The sequence below is a fragment of the Ursus americanus genome, chromosome 14, assembly GCF_024610735.1.
Source record: "Ursus americanus isolate L20-20 chromosome 14, mUrsAme1.1.p, whole genome shotgun sequence".
Classification (NCBI taxonomy): domain Eukaryota; kingdom Metazoa; phylum Chordata; class Mammalia; order Carnivora; family Ursidae; genus Ursus; species Ursus americanus.
This window is the reverse complement of record NC_142140.1, coordinates 3,229,362-3,248,133: the sequence shown is the minus strand read 5'-3', so window position 1 is coordinate 3,248,133 and position 18,772 is coordinate 3,229,362. Positions and strand designations below refer to the sequence as shown.

Sequence of the window (18,772 nt, the reverse complement as noted above, 5' to 3'; positions counted from 1 at the left end):
TTTGTGATTACTGCATATCCTCATTAAAGCAAATTTGGTAACTAGTGAAAGCAGGAACCCACCCGACTCCCCTCCCACCCCCCTGCCCTGGGTACCTCTTGGATGATCCAGAAAGCTCGTCACCCCCCTCGCTTTAGATGTGGAGCTCTGTTGGGAGCTCGTTGGGCATGTGTGGCTCATGCGGACTCACACCCGCGGCCCCTCCATCCCCGGCCTGGACACTGTCTGGAGGCTCTGAGCACAGGGATCAACCTCTGAGTTGTCTCCTTGTGAGTGTCTCCTGTGGACTCGTTCTCGTGGCCTCTCCTAGAACTGCCACTGGCCCTACAGGCTAGGAGCACATCCCTTCCTGCTTACCACTCTCTCCTGAGGACACTTCCTTCTGGGTCCCATTCGTCCTGACCCTGCCCCCCAGGGGAGACGCCCAGCAACCCCTCCCGTGAGGGACAGAGCTTGGGGGAGTTCCTGGGTGTTCTTAAGTCAGCTCGGTCACCAGCCAGGCATCCGTCCTCCCCAGAACCCCTTCTAAGCTGTGGTCCAGGCTGTAAGGCTGTAGGCTTCTGTGGGACTGCTGCATTTCCACCACCTCCTCTCCCCACCCCGACAAGAGAAGAGGGTGTGGATAGCCTCCGTCACTTCCCTGGGGAAGTCTTCTCTGTCCCCTTCTTGCTGGGCATACCAGCTGTGTGTCCCTTGGCACACTCACTCTTCCCTTGAAACGCACCCGTCTGTGTCCTTGTACCCTGCTCCTTGTGGCCAGGCCTGCCTTTGGGGGCTGCCTCCTGGCCCGGGGACTTTTCACAGAGTGGGAAGGACTAGGAGAATGTCGCACCTCTGAGTCCTGGCTCTGCTCCGAGCTCTGCAATCTTGGGCAAGCCATGAATCCTCACTGGGTCTCCTCGATGCAGTCATTGCAGGGATTAAATATGTGGGCAGGGATTAAGTATGTGGACATGGCTTGTGCAAGGGCTCCCCTGTGGCACAGTGCATGAATGTATTTGTGCGGTGACCCACCCTGAGCCACGGCAGTCCCTGAAGACTGGTTTTCTAGACCCTGCTGGAATACCTACTCTACCCCCTGAGGCAGCCCCTTCCCCAATAGCTGAACTGCTAAAAACCTCTACTTCCCTGAAGCTCCCAGGCTGCATTCACCCCGCCTCTGGTCCACGGACCTGCCTGCTCCCATTGCCCCAGGATGGCCCTGCAGAGATCTAGGAGTTGTGGCTGGCCCTAAGGCTGCTTTTCTCCAGCTGAGCCCTCCCTGCTCTTGCTCAGAGGACGTGGCCTCCTTTCCCTTCCCACCCTCACCTCCTCCCCAGACCCTGCCCTAGTCTGTCCCCATCCCTCCCTGAGGACCTGGAACAGAGCAAAACCGTCCCCTTCCCTGGCCTGAGTGATAAACCTCAGTTAATATGGCCTGGGCGGCAAAGAGCTGTATAAGCCCCACAACAGAGCATGTGAGGGCTGGGAATGAATTGTCCTTTCCCTGGCCTAGACTCCCTTTCTAGAAATCAGAAACCCTAAGAGCAGAGCGTGGGGGAGGCCACAAGGCCTGGAGGCATGGGGGCATCCGTATTTCAGGAGGCTGTTTGGCTCTGGCCCGTGCAGACTGCCAGCAGTCGGTGTGGACCAAGGCTCCTGGGATGGGCATTTAACCACAAACAGGCTTTCAGAGCCCTGCTTCCTCCAGCGGGGGCCCCAACCCGCTCTGAAGAGGGCAGCTTCGCCATGTGATACGACCGACCGTAGCTGACCACATACAGCCCAGGCTTATTTCTCTCATGACCGTGCACAACCCCAAGAAACCCCAGGCTCTGGGCCCCAGCCGTAGACCCCCAGCATGTCCACTGCATACTTTTCCTCTGGGCAGCGGGGTGGCCGAGACACCCACTTGGGGTCCAGTCCCAGCCCTGCTCTCCTGCATGGCTAACCTTGGCCCAGTGACTCAACTCCACTGAGCCCCAAGCCCAGAAGGCACAGCCCCCTCCTCGCTCCCAGGGATGGTAGTTGGGTTACAGGCTCTGTCTGAACACTCAGCACAGCACCTGTGCCCAGGTTTACAGAGGGGAGTCACTGCTGCTGACCCACCTGGTGTGTGTGCGTGCACGTGTGTGAGTGACTGAGAAGTCCCACAAGCACAGTGAGTATGTGCAGACTCAAACCACGCTGCCTGGGTTCTAGCCGTATGACCTTGGGTTTGAGCTTCACCTCCTCGCCGTGCCTGCGGGGTGGTTTAGAGAACGAAGTGAGTTACAGAACGCTTAGAAGACCGCTCACTATAGAGACATTAGCTGTTATACCAGCCCCTGAACAAGAGGGTCCCTGCTTCCGCCGTGCCCCCTTGCCTCTCTGCCCAGAGTCTCCTCTAACATTTTTCTTGAGAAAAGTCATTCATGACTTCACAGGCCATAATTAGAGACATCCGTGGCCCGAGTGGCCAAGGGCCCCCCAGCCCTGACTCACTCCCCAGCTAGAGTCAGGACGTGGCGTCTGGGCCATGGGGCCCGGGTCCCTTCCTGGGACTCTCCCGCCCTTCCTGGGGCCTCGTCACCAGCCCATGGCCAGAGGCGGCTGTCTGCGCCGAGACAGGCCCCGCTCGCTGCAGGCAGAGGCGGGTGACACTGGCTCGCACACTGGGCCTGTCTGCCCCCCACCTCTAGCTGCCGGGACGTGTAGGTTGGGCCCTGTCAGTCAAAGAATAATCAGAGACGGCGATTACAAAGTGTCTTTTATAAGTCAGGCAGTCTTTTAAGGACTTCATCTGTGTTCACTGTTAAGCCTCATAGCAGTCGTGTGAAGTCGGGACTCTGCCCCCGTTTTACAGGAAAGGAAACTGAGGCATAGAAGTAGTCCTGCCCACGGTACACAGTTGGTAAGCAGCAGAACCCAGACATCTGATTTCAAGGCTGCAGCAGGGAGCCTGTCCAGCCCCTTCACTTGGTGGAATGCTCAGGGATGCTGCCTGGGAAGAGGGGAACTTTTCTAAATGTTCTTAGTTCTTACGCATTGTCCTAGGGCAGTCGGAAACTCTGGACGCTGTTCTGTAGAGATCCAGCCTTTCCCCACATAAGAATCACACCAGCCTCCAGCAGAGGAGAGCATGTTGGGAAAACTGGAGAAGGGGAGGAAGAGGTTGGGGTCACTTTCCAGAGACTCAGGGCTCTGAGTCCCCAGGCCAGCAGGGGAGGGCTGGGGACACATCCATGCGTAGTTCCAGCTGTCACCGGGACAGCTGTGCTGGGCCGGGCCCACCTCTAGAGCCCCACTGTGCACCTGTGGCCCTTTCTCTCAGGAAGGAGCCAGTCTCGGGTCCTGTCTTTGCGGGAGGCCAGGGCTTTAAGGGACCAAGCCCTCATGGAGCAGGACTCTTGGTGGGGGGGAGGGGGATAGACCCCCACACTGCCTCTTTCTCCAGGTAATCTACACTATGACAGAGTATGGGAAAGGGGGCCTCACTGGGGGGGGGGGGAGGTGGCCCTGTGCAGGAAGTAGGATTTGAGCTGGGACCAGAGTGTGGCCTCTCAGAGACAGACCGCTCCAGTGAAGGGCAGTGGGGAGCCACAGGGTGGGAGGACACGTTCAGATGGTCCGTAGCGGCTTCTAGCCAGTACAGGACTACTTTTGCTCTATTTCTGGCAGGTGTCTGACCTGCTACAGCTTGCACACCTCCAGCGACAGGGAGCTCACCACCTCCCAAGCAGCCCTAACCACGTGAGAGCATTCTTTGTCAGGTTGGGTGACCTTGGTCATGGTTCTGTCCACAGAAATCTCCCTCCTCCTCTTGTCAGCCTGTCAGAGGCTTGATGATAGACATCATCTCTCCCCTCTGGCTGCTTTTCCCCTGCCAGGCAGTCCAAGCTTTTGGTGAGAGGTGGTTTCCAGACGTTTATTCCTGGCATACTGTAATTTGGGGTTGGCAAGTAGAGTTCATGCCACGCGCCAGCTGGGGTCAGTCACGTGGAGCGCTGGGTTGGACGATGTGCAGGACGGAGTCTGTGATCAATTAGCAATGTCTGCCAGACGAAAGTGGGGCGAGCAAGTGCCCCAGGTTTGTGATCTGCCCTCTAGGGCTCTAGATGGTCGGTCCGTGCAGCACCCAGACACGGTCCTCTGCCGTGACCTGACACCTGTAGCGGGCCACAGGGCTGTTTTTGCTTCTGGCTTTGTAAACTCATGTTAGTGACTGGCTTCCCAGCTGTGTCACAGCATCGGCTCACGTTAAACTTCTGGTCAGCCAAAAAAATCTTGTCTTTTTCCTAAGAACAGCCATCAAACCGATCTCCCCCCAGGGCTTGACATTGTTTCCATTATATGGATATATAAGTAATTTAAATCAATCCCTTGTTGACGGGCATTTATATTATTTCCAAATGTTTATAATTAGAACCAACAGTGCAGTGAAATTCCTTGTATTTACCTCTTCGCAGATTCACTCGTTTCCTTAGCGTGACTATCTAGAAGAGGGATTACTAGACCAGGAGCATCTTCTGGGAGTGCTGGGCAGCAGCCTTCTAACTGTCATAGAATGTTCCAGAAACTCTAAACTGTCAGAGACTGTCGGGCCCTGGGAACAGGTGCCCGCCCCGCTCCCTGATTTGCATATGGCCCAGGCGTCTGAGAGAGCCCATGAATGCCGTTGTGTAGTTTCGGACGCACTACAGTGTTCAGGCCTGGCTGATGGACCCAGGTTGTGGAAGAAGCTTCCCCAAGGGAGCTGACTTTGGTGATGAGACATTGAGCTCCAGTCGGGAAATCACCGTGGTGAAGAAGCAGTGTGCAGGGTGGGCTGCTGGTAGCGGGGGGGGGGGGGTGGAATGGGCTGGGCCGGTTCCGGTGGTTCCCTGACCCCCAACTCCCTGCTGTGTCAGGTGTGGACATCATAAAAGCAAAGATCTATGGGGTGTCTGATCTGCTGTGGGGAGGGAGAAGATGACTGTTCTGTTCACACTCCCCCAGGAGGGAACTGGGGGCAGAGCTGAGTACTAAGCAGAACAGGGGACCTCAAGGTGTTGCTGTGAGTAAAGCTTCTTTACGGGTTCTGCCAGAGCCTCTGCCATATCGAGTGGATTTAATAATTGTTTCTAGCTAGTACTCTGAAAAAGTTATACCAACTTAGACTTCTGAAATGCCTGTTGCTGACCATACTTGTCAACGTGAACCAGCTAGCTGGCTCAGATGAAGAAAAGACTCTTTTTATGTCTGCTAGTGTGTAGCGCCTGATTATTTTCTGGCTTAAGGTGGGTTCTTAAGCCACATACAAGTGTTCACGCAGAGTCACGCAGTTCTCACTTTTTTCCGTCCTGTACTGGAGCGCAGTGTCCATTGTGACGTCATCTGGCTGCAGGAGGATGGTCTGGCCGTGTCGATTCTGATGAGTGTGGTCTGAGGTTGGTTGTGATTTTGGTGGGGCGGAAGGCCTGCCACACTGCACCAGTCAAGGGGATACCGTTCATGTAGATTCAACAGGACTTGGTGATCGAGTGAGTGGGGCAGGGGCCGGAGCTGGCGGTGGGGGAGGGACTGAAGAGATGACACCCGGGATCCTGGCTTGGGTCACTGTGTGATGATGGAGAAACGCATAGGAGGTCTGGCAGGGATGCTGTAAGAAGCCGCTCCAGGACGCAGCCAACAGCACACAGGGGGAAATGCCTTCACTCTTTTGGCAAGTATTCACTGAGCACTGTTAGCCAGGCACATATGTTGGCACTTGGGAAAAACACCAGTAAGCAAAACAGACAAATTACCTCCACCCTGGTAGAACGTATATTCTGACATGGGAGATAGACAACAAACCAAAAAACATGGTAAATATATTATGTGTTTTGAAGTGATAATCATCATCGAAGATTTAAAAAAAAAAAAAAAACAAAGAAAGAGACCAGGACTCTTGAAGGGGAGGGAGGTGTGATTTTGAATCTGGTGATGGCAGAGATCGGGGGAAGAGTGTTCCAGACAGAGAGAACAGCCGGTGCAAAGGCTCAGAGGCAGGAGCATGCCTGACCCCTCTGAGCAGAGAGGAAGGAAGCCAGTGAGTCAGGAAGTCAGAATGAGCAAGGGGGGGAAGGAGCCAAGATGAGAGCAGCCAAGGTCAAGCATTCAAGGACATTGCAAGGACAGCATCTTCTAAGTATGATGGGACCAGGGGAGGCACTCGATCTTATGTTTTGTCAGAGTCACTGTAGCGGCCGTGGGGAAGAGAGGCAGGGGGACCATCGAGGAGGCTGTCGTGATAATCCAGGGAGCAGTGATGGTGGCCTGGACCATCTGCTGGGAAGTGGGCAGAGCCCGGGTGTGTTTGGAAGGTAGGGCTGATAGAGGAGAGGAGGCTGGAGGTGCCGTTATGGCGAAGAGAAAGGCTGCAGGTGACCATCAGACCCCTTCCCTTGGCTGTGAGGGGAGGCTTGGCCCTCTCTCCCTAGCATGTTCTAGAATCTGCTGGTTTAAGACAGTTGGGAGCCAGGTAATGGCCAGAGCCAGAATCCTGGACTGGCACAGCCCCAGAGAGTGCTTGTCTCCCACCAGCCACCTACGTCCCTGTCATGTCACAACCCACGTTGACATCCTGCTCGTGACCCCAGCCATTGAGGCAGCCAGGCCCTTCCCCACTGCCAAGCAACATGGAGCCCTTGAGTTCAGTAGCTTGTCACCTGCCGCTCTTTCCTCAGCCCCTTCTGCTCCAAACCACAGCCACCAGGGAATGATGACAACCTCTCAAATTCACAAACTGACCCCTGCCCCACCCCCACTGCTGTCAGGAAGAATGCTCCTTTGCCTGTTCACTGTTACTTTGAGGCCCAGTGAGCAAGTCCTAGGTAGAGGGTTGAATCCCCCACAGCCATGAGAGGTGGACCCTGCTCCTTTATCCCGGGCACGTCGGGGCAGCACGGTGAGGGTCCCGGCCCACCGCCCCCTGACAGAGCTGCCATGAGGTGCGACAGAAGAGCTTCCTGCTGTGGGGACCTGCACAGAGACTGCCCTTTGGTCTCCCTGTGTTTCTGTAAACTCAGGGTTGTGAGACTATTTTAAAACCTTCTGAGCAGAGCCCCGGCTGCTTGTCTTCAAGGATGAGATTTTGTTTCCTGTCAGCCTGTTGCTTGGAAAAACAGACTCGGCCCCTGACTGACGCGTTTCCAGTATGGGGGATGTGTGTGTGGAACTAGTTCCTTATGAGATGCTCCCAGGCTGCACAGAAAAGTTGAGGCAGGGAGGCGCTTGGGGCCAGAGCGAAGGCGGGGGCCTTGGGTTGCCTGTCCGTGGGTGGGCTTGCTTATCGAACACCTGCAGGTCTGATAGAGGGATTCCCTCTCTCTTCCATACAACTACTGATCAAGCCACCAAGTATTTATTGTGAAGTATTGTTCAAAGCTTTATCAAAAGAATGGGAGAATTTTTAGCTCTGCTGGTCCCCATCCTTCTCCCCTACCTGACACATATATACGGGGCCCAAAGGAAGCCGCTCTTGGGTAACTGATGTCGGGAGAGTCGTGAAGGGTGGCTGTTCCTCTGACACCTTAAAAGCATTGAGTCCATCCCACATGAATAATGGACAGGGAGACAGGCCTTGAAATGAGGGGTGACCCACCCTGAGTTGCAGCCATATCAAGGCAGAGCATGCAGAGCTCTTCCCCAAGGAAAGACCTTTGTCACACTTTAGCTTCTGGGGAGCAGGATGGGTTGTCCTTGGTCGCAGGGCACCCATTGCATGTCCTCAGAGGCCAGAGCCAGTTGGTGGAGCGGAAGTCCCATACTATTCTTGAACTACGTGTTGGAAGGCAAGTGCAGGGATTTGCAGCCCATCCCTGGCTCGGGGCAGAATTGGAACCACAGGGCAGGCTGCTTCCCTCTGCCCCCACTCTGAGACTGTCTCCCCCAGGAGCCCATGAACAGTCACATTCTACACTCACAGGGAGGCCCTGCCAGACCTTGTGATGTGACTGGAAGCAGAGTGGGGCAGGGGGTAGACCAGTTGTTCCCAAGGCTGTCGTATGCAGGGTGTTTCCATTGGTCTGAAGACAGGACCATTGAGGAAGGACTGCAGCCTGGGAAGGGGTGCTGCGTTCCCTTCTCTCTGCTGGGCCCCTTCCAGAGAGTCCCCCGCCCTGGCCCCAGGGATCAGAGGGTCTTTAAAGGTTGAGTGATATCCTGCAGGGACAGGGAAATGGCAAGGCTTGACCGGAGAGGCTACTGGAAGCCGTGTTAGAAACAAACTTGCCTCTTTGTGCCATACAAAAGGCGGTCTACAGCAGGAACCAATGTCCGTTTTCTGAGTTCCTGAGTTTGGGATGCATAAGCCAGCCAGTCCCTCTCAGTCCCCCCAGTCTGGCACCTGGAATGTTGAGAGGGATGTGTCTGCGTCCTGGGGATGAGGTTCAGTGAGGTGGAGGGGTGCACACCGCCCCCCCCCCAGGTCTTGGAGTCCCACCAACTTGGGCTTTGATCTCAACTGACCCACTCACTACCTGTGCGACCACAGGCAGGTTCCTGTACTTCCGTGGGCCTCGGTTTCCCCACCTGGAAAAGGGAAGTTAGTGATTCTTTGCAGACTGGTTTTGAGATTTAGAAAAAAATGTATGTACAACACTGTATTCATTCCCAAGCCTGCCGTAACAAGGACCACAGACCGGGCAGCTTAAACAACAGACATTTATTTTCTCCCTGTTCTGGAGGCTCGAAGTCCAGTATCAAGGGGTCAGCAGGGCTGGTGTCATTGAGACCTCTCTCCTTGGCCTGCAGGTGGATGCCTTCTTTTTTTTTTTTTTTTTTTAAAGATTTTATTTATTTATTTGACAGAGATAGAGACGGCCAGCGAGAGAGGGCATACAAGCAGGGGGAGTGGGAGAGGAAGAAGCAGGCTCATAGCAGAGGAGCCTGATGTGGGGCTCGATCCCATAACGCCGGGATCACGCCCTGAGCCGAAGGCAGACGCTTAACCGCTGTGCCACCCAGGCGCCCCAGATGGCCGCCTTCTCACTGAGTCCTCATGTTGTTGTCCCTCTGTGCGTGTCTGGGTCCTTATCACCTTCCTCTTCTTAGAAGGACACCAATCACGTTGGATTAGGACCCTGACGGACCTCATTAACCTAACTCTTTGAAGACCCTATCTCTGACACATTCTGAAGTACTGGGGGTTAAGACTTCAAGATATAAATTCTGGGGGCACACGGTTCAGCCCATAACAAACCGCCAGTGCCTGACCCCTAAGTAGGTATATATGAAAGAGTTACTTTAGTGAATGTCTTTCTAAAATAAGAACGAAAAGTACAAAAATTGGTGGTTTACTTAAACGCAGGTGGTGGGAGTGAGGGAGAGAAGGTGACCACATCCATTTCGTTGGTTAGCAGATTTTCACTGGCCACGTACTCCTATGGGCCAGGCCCTGATGTAGGCACTGGGGCTCATCAGTGTGCATCGTGGGTCAAACCTCCGTCCTCGCAAAGCTGACGTTCTCATGTAGCAGATGGACAGTAAGCAAAATCAATCAGTAAAGTGTGTCAGATGCCAGCTGGCAGCACGGGAGACACTGTGGGGCTGCCTCTTGCCCGTGGCCCCCTCCGGCCTCCTGGCTCCCTGTTGGGCCCTGGGGTCTGGTCTCCTACTCACAGCAGGCCTCTCTCGTCTCTCTGTCCCCTGCAGCGTGGAGGGCGAGGCCCCCAGCAGCGAGACTGGCACGTCGCTGGACAGCCCGTCGGCCTACCACCAGGGCCCCCTAGCGCCCGCTTCCAGCCTGAGCCCCGACCGCTACGAGCACACATCGGTGGGAGCCTATGGGCTGTACTCGGGGCCGCCGGGACAGCAGCAGCGCACACGGAGGCCCAAATTGCAGCACTCTACCTCCATCCTTCGCAAGCAGGCCGAGGAGGAGGCCATCAAGCGCTCGCGGTCTCTCTCTGAGAGCTATGAGCTCTCCTCCGACCTGCAGGACAAGCAGGTAGGCGGGGCCCACCGCACGGGGACAGGCAGCCGGGCAGATGCCCGGCCCTTGCTGGGGCGGCCTGAGGCAGCAGGAGGCTCAGCTCTCGAAGGCTGGAGTCCCACGCTCTCCCGCAGACTGAAGTCTGGTTAGGTGCCCCTGTGCTGTGAACATGGCCTTCACCTCGGCCCAGGCCCCCCGTCTTGCCCCGCCTGACCTGCGGAGGCTCTCGTAGTGAAGGGATTGGAGTGTCAGGACTTGGCCTCCACCCCACTCTTCATCCTCATGGCTGTGCACGCAGGTTAGGTGGCCAGACGCTGAGCATCTGAGGTCCCAGGAGAGGCCTGAACCTTAGGTAGTCCTCAGGAGGAGTCCCCGAGGAGAAGGGCAGGAGGTCAGCTTACAACATAAATAGCACATGCTCCGAAAAGAACACCAAGCCCATCCACAGCCAGTGGGCGAGGTTGCTTATTATATCCCTTTGGTTTACAATTCTGTGTTCTCATGGGAAACGGCCTCACTGAAGGCTCGCTTCCTCCCGCAGGGGCCTTGGCCCAGACCCACCGTGGGGTTGGCACCTGTGTGCAGGGCAAGGAGGGCGCATGGCCTGCCCGCTTGGCTGGGCTCCGGGAAGGACTAAAATAGCCTCTCGGGGTTGAGGGAGAGGCCTGTCCGGGGGGGGGGGGGGGCAGAAGGAATGAGCCATCACTGGGCGGGGGGCAGAGAGCTCCCATTTCCAGGACCTCAGGAGTGTAGGCACCTAGGAGCTCCTTGAATAAGAATTCTTGGGTGAAACCGAAGGCAAGTTTCAGGCTTTAAGAGAACCTCAGGCTGTGGCAAGCAGCCGTGCAAATATGCAGGGCGAGGCTTCTCTGTCCAGCTTCCGTCAGCTCCTGGGCCGGCTCCTCGTAAGTCCTAGCTGGTCGCATCAACCCCTCGCCTTGCCACCCTCCACTCCCCGGTCTTCCTACTGGTCTTTTACAGAGCAGAGGTCTGGGCCTGGTGTGGCACCTGACTTCCAGGAGCGGTGCGGGTACTGCCCTGGAGGGTGGGTCTTCCTTTCCCCCAAACCCCGACAGAGTCCCCTGCCAGCCCCCTCCCTTCCCTGTTCTCAGTGCTACCTGCCTCAGCCCTGATTCTTCTCATCCTTCTGCAGATGGCCCCTTGTCGGGCTGTGGGAGCAGATACCGCCCCCCCCAACCCCCGTGGCACTTGGCTCTGTGGCCAGGCCCACAGCAGGGGAAGACCACCTCTGTTCCATTTATCACTTACACCCAGATCCAAAGTGGATCAGAAGCAGTCGATAGTAAAAGACCTCCAGCAGAACTGTTGAAAAAGACGTGAGGAAGGTGAAGACCTCACAGAGGCCTATGGAGATAATCACCTGCTTCATACGGCCTTACTGTGGCTGCACCTGTTCCTTTTGATCCCACCCACATGAAGCAAATGCCCCCCGTGTGCCAGACATTGTGCTGGGTGCCGGGGAGTCAACAGTGGACAAGGCGAGGCCCTAGCTCTTGAGCCGACACTTTGGTCCAGAAGATGGACCCACAGGCAAGTTAGCAATAAATTCCAGAGTGTGATACAAACTCCAGAGATTATGAAAGAGGGGGAAGAAGTGGAGTGACTGTGGGAGGTGACAGCATCGGATAAGGGCGGTGGGGAAGGCCTCCTCAAGGTGGCATCTGAACTGAGTGTTTGAGGAAGCAGTAACCCCGGGTGCAAAGGCCCTGAGGCAGAACAAGGGCAGCAGGGAAGAGGTGGTGAAAAGGTAAGAGGGCCACGGAGCTGTTGAGCTTCCTGGCAATCAAACAAGAGTGGGAGTAGGACAGATTACGTGGGAACTGCCAGGTAAAGATAGGCTGCACAATCCCACAAGGAGTTAAAGTCGGGTCACGCAAAGTCCCGTTTAGTGAAGGGAGCCCTCTGGCTTCAGGGCCTCCTCACCTTCTGGTGGTTTCCTATCAATGAGAGCAGGAGTCCTGAGTCATCAAGAGGTGGTAGTTCTGCTTTGTGGAAGGGCGTTCCTCTCTGTTCCCTATCCCTCCCCTGCTGTTGAGAAGGGTCCTCTTAGAGGGAGAGTGAGGGCTAGGGGTCACTCCGCATCACGTCACTTCCCAGAGCCTCTGTCCTCCGAGAAGGGGGATCCCAGAGCCCCTCTGCAGACTGGATGTCACGTGAGTATCGGGTGAGGGCGATGTACAGCAGGTGAGCACATACAGATTGGATTCCCTCCCCTGCACCCCGATAAACTTTCTGACTGGGCCTCGGGTCCGTTGTGGCCTAGAACAAAGAACAACCATCGTGAGTCTGGGGGATGCAGAAGAGCAGGCCTGGGTCAGTGTGTCCTCCAGGGAAGACCAGGAAGGAGGGACTGAGAGGGGCTTTGATGACAACACAGAGCCAATTTCTGCCTTTCCAAAGTCCCCCTTCTCCCCCCATCACCCTTCCCCCAGATCTGGGGAGCCAGTCTCAGACAAACAGGGTCGCTGCTTAGTTTTCTAGGTCCAAAGTCAGCAGGAGAGAAAGAGCCCTGAGTGAGCCCTGGGCTTAAGCTGGTGGCCCTGGTGTCATGACTCCGCTCCCAAAGGTGACATGAGGGGGGCCAGGCTACCAGCCTTGAAGGGCAGAGAAGAGAAGGCTTCCCAGAGCTCAGCCTTGGGCCCTTTATCGGCCCCGTCGGCTTTCAGAGCTCCACTCAAAACCCCCAAAAAACAAAGTCTGCTTACAGATGTGGAAGTGAGGTCATCTCTTTGGATGGTGTTCAGTAACTTCAGGGCAAGAGAAAAAACAGACCCACCCTGGCTGACTCTGGGCCCAGAAAAGTCGTTTTGATCCACCCCCCCCACACACACACACATTACCCGCTCCTCCTATGAAGGGAGCCACTCTGCCCGGCCTGCTGTTCCCTCTCCTGTAGGGCCCAGAGAGCTGGCGCGTTCAGTGTCCAGGGGGAGCTGGCATCCCTGACGTGGGTGGCCTCCCAGAGCTGGGAAGCAAGGGGACCAGGACCTGCACTGGGGTGTGGGAGGCTCTCAGCCCTCTGTTCCTGGCCCACCCCACAGCGGCTCTGAGCGACCTTCTCCCCCGACTCGGGCCATAGCGTGGATTTGCTCAGCATCTGTTTGGCTTTGTTTCAGTTAGGTATGGGACCTTATCTCTCTGTGCCACCTGCTTTGGTGTGATGCCCGGCATGGCATAGGCAGGTGGGATCTAGACAAGCAGGGTGTGGTGCTTTGCCTCCCTGGCACAAGTGTGCCTTCCTCCTGAGGGCCTTAGGCCTCTCCTGGCCCCACACCAGGTGCCCCCTCTGCCCAGCACCCCCAGAGCCCTGGCTCGGCAGAGAAGCCAGTTCCTTATCTTGAATTTTCTTTGATTCCTACAAGGCAGGCTCCTACTTTATGGGCATGTTTTCACTCAGGAGCGAGGCACGGGGAGCAGCCCGTGGGGTTGTCCTTGATCACCAAGGCATGAGCCTCATGGCTTCAGGAGGCTGGTGTGTCACACAGGGGAGACCCAGGCAGTGCCACCTGCCTGCAGCCCTGCCCCATCCCTGTACCTCATCATGGAGAGGGACCATCGGGGCCTGGGGTGCCAGAATGAGTGCTCGCTCTGGAGTCTGGAGGCCTCTGGCTGTGAGCCGGGTCTCTCCTTTGGGCCTCAGTTTCCCCATCTGTCCAGTGAGGGGAGTTGGGGACCCCATAAACTGTAAACACGGTCCAGGAATGCAGCTGAAGGTCTTCCAGCCCCAGCTTGGGGCTGTGCTGAGCTTGGCATGTGCTGGGCACTTGTGTCTGTCTCGTCAGGTGCTCAGCAGGCCTACAAGGTAGGGCTGAGTACCGTCCCCACTTTACAGATGAGGAAGCAGGAAGTGCACGGCCCCAAGGCTTGCTCGGAGTAGCACAGCTAACGAGGGGCAGGGCCAGGATTAGAGCCCAGGCATGTGGCCTGGAAGCCTGCTCCCCGCTACGGTGATTCTCTCAGGCCTGCCTGAAACTCAGTGACACCACGCCCCCCAGCTGGTAAGAGCACATGGTTGCTGTTGTAAAGAGGAACGGAGTCCAGAAGCCTGCAGCCAATGCTCAGCGTCCAGGATCTCACTGAAATCTTTGGCAGGTCTCTTAACCTGCTCGTGCCTCGGGTTCCTCCTCTCTGGAGGGGCTGCCTGCACCTCTTCCAGCATCTCCCCAGTTTTGTTAAACCACAGGCCACAAGATGCACTGGTGCCAAAGGCTTCTGTGGCCAAAGAAATTTGGGAGCGTGCCACCTTTTAAAGGTTCTGGGAAGTCCTGCGGGGAGCATCCTTGGTTTCACTTCAATGTGGGGCTTCTCCGAGATCTTATTGGACCCAGGGAACCCCTGTTTTGCACAACGTCACAAGCATGCCTCCGCAGTTGCCATAACCCACTTTGGGATGTGCCGAGGCCGTTCCGGATGGTGCTGCTGCGGAGCCGGGCAGCGGGCACAACCGTGGGTGGGCATGGAGCCGTGCCAGCACACGGGCTTGTGCTCACTGATGTCCTGTCCTTCCGCACCCCCCGACCAGGTGGAGATGCTAGAACGCAAGTATGGGGGCCGCCTCGTGACCCGCCATGCGGCCCGCACCATCCAGACGGCCTTCCGCCAGTACCAGATGAACAAGAACTTCGAGCGCCTGCGCAGCTCCATGTCAGAGAACCGCATGTCGCGCCGCATCGTGCTGTCCAACATGAGGATGCAGTTCTCCTTCGAGGGCCCGGAGAAGGTGCACAGCTCCTACTTCGAGGGGAAGCAGGTCTCGGTGACTGATGATGGCTCTCAGCTGGGGGCCCTCGTGCCTTCCGAGTGCAGCGACCTTGGCGAGCCACCCACCCTCAAGTCTCCCGCCCCGTCCAGCGACTTCACGGACGCCATCACGGAGCTGGAGGACGCCTTCTCGCGGCAGGTGAAGTCACTGGCCGAGTCCATCGACGACGCCCTCAACTGCCGCAGCCTGCACGCCGAGGAGGCGCCGGCCCCCGACGCCGGGCGGGCCCGGGACGCCGAGCCCAAGCCGGCCCTGCACGGCGTGGACCACCACAAACTGGACGAGATGACGGCCTCGTACAGCGACGTCACCCTGTACATCGACGAGGAGGAGCTGTCACCGCCCCTGCCCCTCTCGCAGGCGGGGCACCGGCCGCCCAGCACGGAGTCGGACCTGCGGCTGCGGGCCGGGGGTGCCGCGCAGGACTACTGGGCGCTGGCTCACAAGGACGACAAGGGGGACACGGACACAAGCTGCCGGAGCACACCGTCGCTCGAGCGGCAGGAGCAGCGGCTGCGGGTGGAGCACCTCCCGCTGCTCACTATCGAGCCGCCCAGCGACAGCTCCGTGGAGCTCAGCGACCGCTCAGACCGCAGCTCGCTCAAGAGGCAGAGCGCCTACGAACGCAGCCTGGGCGGGCCGCAGGGCAGCCCCAAGCACGGCCCCCTGGGCGGTCCCCCCAAGGGCCTACCCCGGGAGGAGCCAGAGTTGCGGCCCCGGCCCCCCCGGCCCCTGGACAGCCACCTGGCCATCAACGGCTCGGCCAACAGGCAGAGCAAGTCGGAGTCCGACTACTCGGATGGCGACAACGACAGCATCAATAGCACATCCAATTCCAACGACACCATCAACTGCAGCTCCGAGTCATCGTCCCGTGACAGCCTGCGGGAGCAGACGCTCAGCAAGCAGACCTACCACAAGGAGACCCGCAACAGCTGGGACTCACCCGCCTTCAGCAACGACGTCATCCGCAAGAGGCACTATCGCATCGGCCTCAATCTCTTCAACAAGTGAGTGCCTGCCAGCCCCGCGGGAGGGAGCGGGGCGGGCCTTCCTCTCACGCCCCAGGGCCTTTGCGTGCACCCAGGGTTTAAAAGAGCATGTGTGAGGGCGCGACATGGGGCTAGGGGGGCCTCTAGCAGCACCTGGCACAGCGATGCTGTCATAGAGGGGACTGGAGCCTGGTGAGTGGGGGGCCCGGCCCCCTCCCAAGGGCCCTGTTGTGGGGAGAACAGAGTCTCCCAGGCTGAGCAGCAACCAAATGAGGGGTTTCTCTGTGACCAAGCAACATGGGGACAGGGGTCAGGGCCCTGTCAGCCCCTAGAGCAGCACCCAGCACACAGTAGCGTCTCAGGAAATGTGAATGTCAAGGCTGACGGCGCTGTGTAACGTGCCCAGCCGTGAACACCAGGCTCGCTCGGGGGTTTGGACTGGATTCGCTGGGTGGTGAGGGGCATGAAGGTCTTTGGGCAAGCGCATGATGGGGTCTGAGTCTGAGCAAGGTCTCCCAGGGCAGGTACGGGCTCGGTTCGGCGGCACACGTCGGGGGACGCAGGACACAGGTAACCTGGTGCTGACAGAAGTCTCAGCAAGGTCCTTTGGGAGATGTGTGAATTGGGTCTACTGAGTGGCCGCTCCCCACCGGGAGTTCTAGAAAGGTGCTGTGGGGGCAGTCCTGAGAGCAGATTTAAGGAGGGAGACGGGTATTTAAAGCATGCTATTCTTAGCACAGCCGAAAATAGCTAGCGGAAGGAGAGGAGGGCCGCACACTCCCTTGGAAGGGACGCTGGCGGACTCTGGTTATTAAACCTCATATTTCACATCATTTCCATCCATGGGGCCTCTGGGATTGGGGGTCATGAGACGTCAGCCTGGCGCTGACTCCTCCAAGGCTGGGGACACGGCCAGACTGCCTGGTGGTGACGGACACACACCCGCTGCACTTCCCTGCTCTCTGCTTCCTCTTCGAGATGGAGGGAGACTTGGGGGCACTGTTGAGCCACCCCTGCTACAAATGCAGGTGCTGCACTATCTCAGGGACCCAGAGAGGCCTGTCCCAGAGGGTGGGTGGGGAACAGCACACATCCATGCGAGCAGCCAAGGGGCTCTGGGTCACTGGTCCTCACTCAGCTGAGAGCTACGAGTCTCGAGCCCCTTGCATCTGCACGGGTGCTCTCTCCCGAGACTCCCATCAGCCCATGGTTCACGGCCCGTAGGGACAGCCTCACCGCTGCACGAGCTGTGGCCGGAGCAGCACATCAGCAGGAAGGGCCCTGACCTGCTGAGCCCATCCTGAGCTCTGTCCCAGAAGTCTGCTTCCACCTGCTTCTGGGCATCGCCAGCTCCCAGGTCGTCTTAGACCCATGCCAGGGCCCTCTTTTTGGGGGAGCTGAACTGACTCGGGGGCTCCCTTAGTGCCCAAGCCCACCGTGTCCCTGTCAGCTTCCAGGGATGTCCCAATGTAGGGGGTCCCAGCTGTGTCGACAGGTAGAGGCCAGAAAAAACAGTCCCTCCACCAACCAGCGTTGGTCTGTGTAGATTCGCTCTAGCTCTGTTTTTAGTTATGTGCGCGGCCCAGGAACACATTCCCCGTGGAAAATGAAAGCCTTCCAGTTAGGATAAACATTCCCTTTGGCTCTTGTCATTTTGGAGTCTCTCCTCCCAGATCTCTATTCCATGCATGTGTGGGCTCTTAGGAACTGCAGACAGCCGTGGCTCACACCCGGGCTCACACCCTGGCCTTTTGTCTGTACAGTGGGGCTGGGCCCAATAGTGTCCACCTCGCAGGGTGTGAGTTGTAAGGAAGCAGGTATGTGAAGTGCTTGGAGCAGCCTGGCACCAAGTAAGTCCTCTCCCAAGTGTTAGCTGCTGTTGCTGCGGCCTTGCTGACATTATCTGGGGCCTGGGGTTGTGGGCGTCATCTTACTGGGATATCACCGCATGGCTTGCTGTTGGAGATCCCCCCCGCCCCGCCACCGTCAGTGTGCATGGGCCACCTCCCGCCTGCCTACTGCTGTGTAGTGGTCCCTGGTGTGGCTCTCCATATTATTGACCTGGCCACTTGCTTCCACTTCTTCGTAATTACCAACCATAGATGACAACGAGTGTGGATCTATGCTTTACATACACTCCCAAGGGAGTCTGTAGGGAAGCCAGCTGAAAGGATTATGGAGGCTTAGGTAGGCACGGTTTTCACTGAAAACTTACTCTTTAGAGGGGGCTCTACCCACTTCCGCTCTCCGCAGTTGGATCTCAGAGGTCCTCTTTCTCCCACATGCTTGGCGACACTCAGTGTTATCCCCCCTCAGTCAAAGGGTAGAGATTGTTGTCTCTTGATCATTTCAGTTTGCATTTCCCAGCTTCTAAGATGGAGCGATGGAGCATCTATATGTGTCATGTCTTTTTTTTTTTTTTTTCAGTAATCGCTACGCCCAGCGCAGGGTTTGAACTCGCAACCTTGAAATCGAGTTCGCATGCTCCTCCAACTGAGCCAGCCAGGCATCCCCAGTTCATGTTCTCTGCTCATTTTTCTCTTATTTTCCTATCTATCACTTGTCTTTGAAATCTTTTTCTTTTCAGTTATAATCGCATATGGTAAAATTCACCCTTAAAAGCGTACAGTTCAGTGGTTCTCAGATATACGTCTTTAACTTTGTGCTCTTTCATCTAACAAAAGTTTTTTAAAATTTTTTGTGTTTTTAAAATTGAGATAATTGCCATCCAACGTCAGTTTCGGATGTACGAGGTAAATGATTCAATTTTTATGTATATTGCAAAATGATCACAAGAAGCTGTTACCATCCCTCACCACACATAGTTACGAATTGTTTTTTTCTTGAGAGGAGAACTTTTAAGATCTACTGTCTCGGCAACTTCAAGTGTACAATCCGCTGTTATTAAGCACAGTCACCCTGCTGTACAGGAAGGTTTTAATTTTAATTAGCTAAATTCGCATTTTCTTGTTTTATTTTGTTGGGTTTCATGGTTTATTTTAAAAGGGACTCTGCCCGTGGGGGTGCCTGGGTGGCTCAGTCGGTTAAGCGTCCAACACTTCATCTCAATTCAGGTCACGATCT

At 56.6% G+C, this 18,772-nt stretch overlaps 1 protein-coding gene across 10 annotated transcripts in view; it reads left to right on the top strand.

Moving 5' to 3' along the window:
* The window catches only part of IQSEC1 (IQ motif and Sec7 domain ArfGEF 1), a 379,884-nt gene that overhangs the window by 324,013 nt on the left and 37,099 nt on the right, over positions 1–18,772 (top strand). For all 10 annotated transcript variants that reach the window (XM_087866742.1, XM_045812306.2, XM_045812313.2 and 7 more), the window contains 2 exons: positions 9,634–9,928; positions 14,457–15,706. In XM_087866742.1, the coding sequence (XP_087722868.1) occupies positions 9,634–9,928; positions 14,457–15,706 (1,545 nt within the window). The remainder of the gene's footprint in view (positions 1–9,633; positions 9,929–14,456; positions 15,707–18,772) is intronic.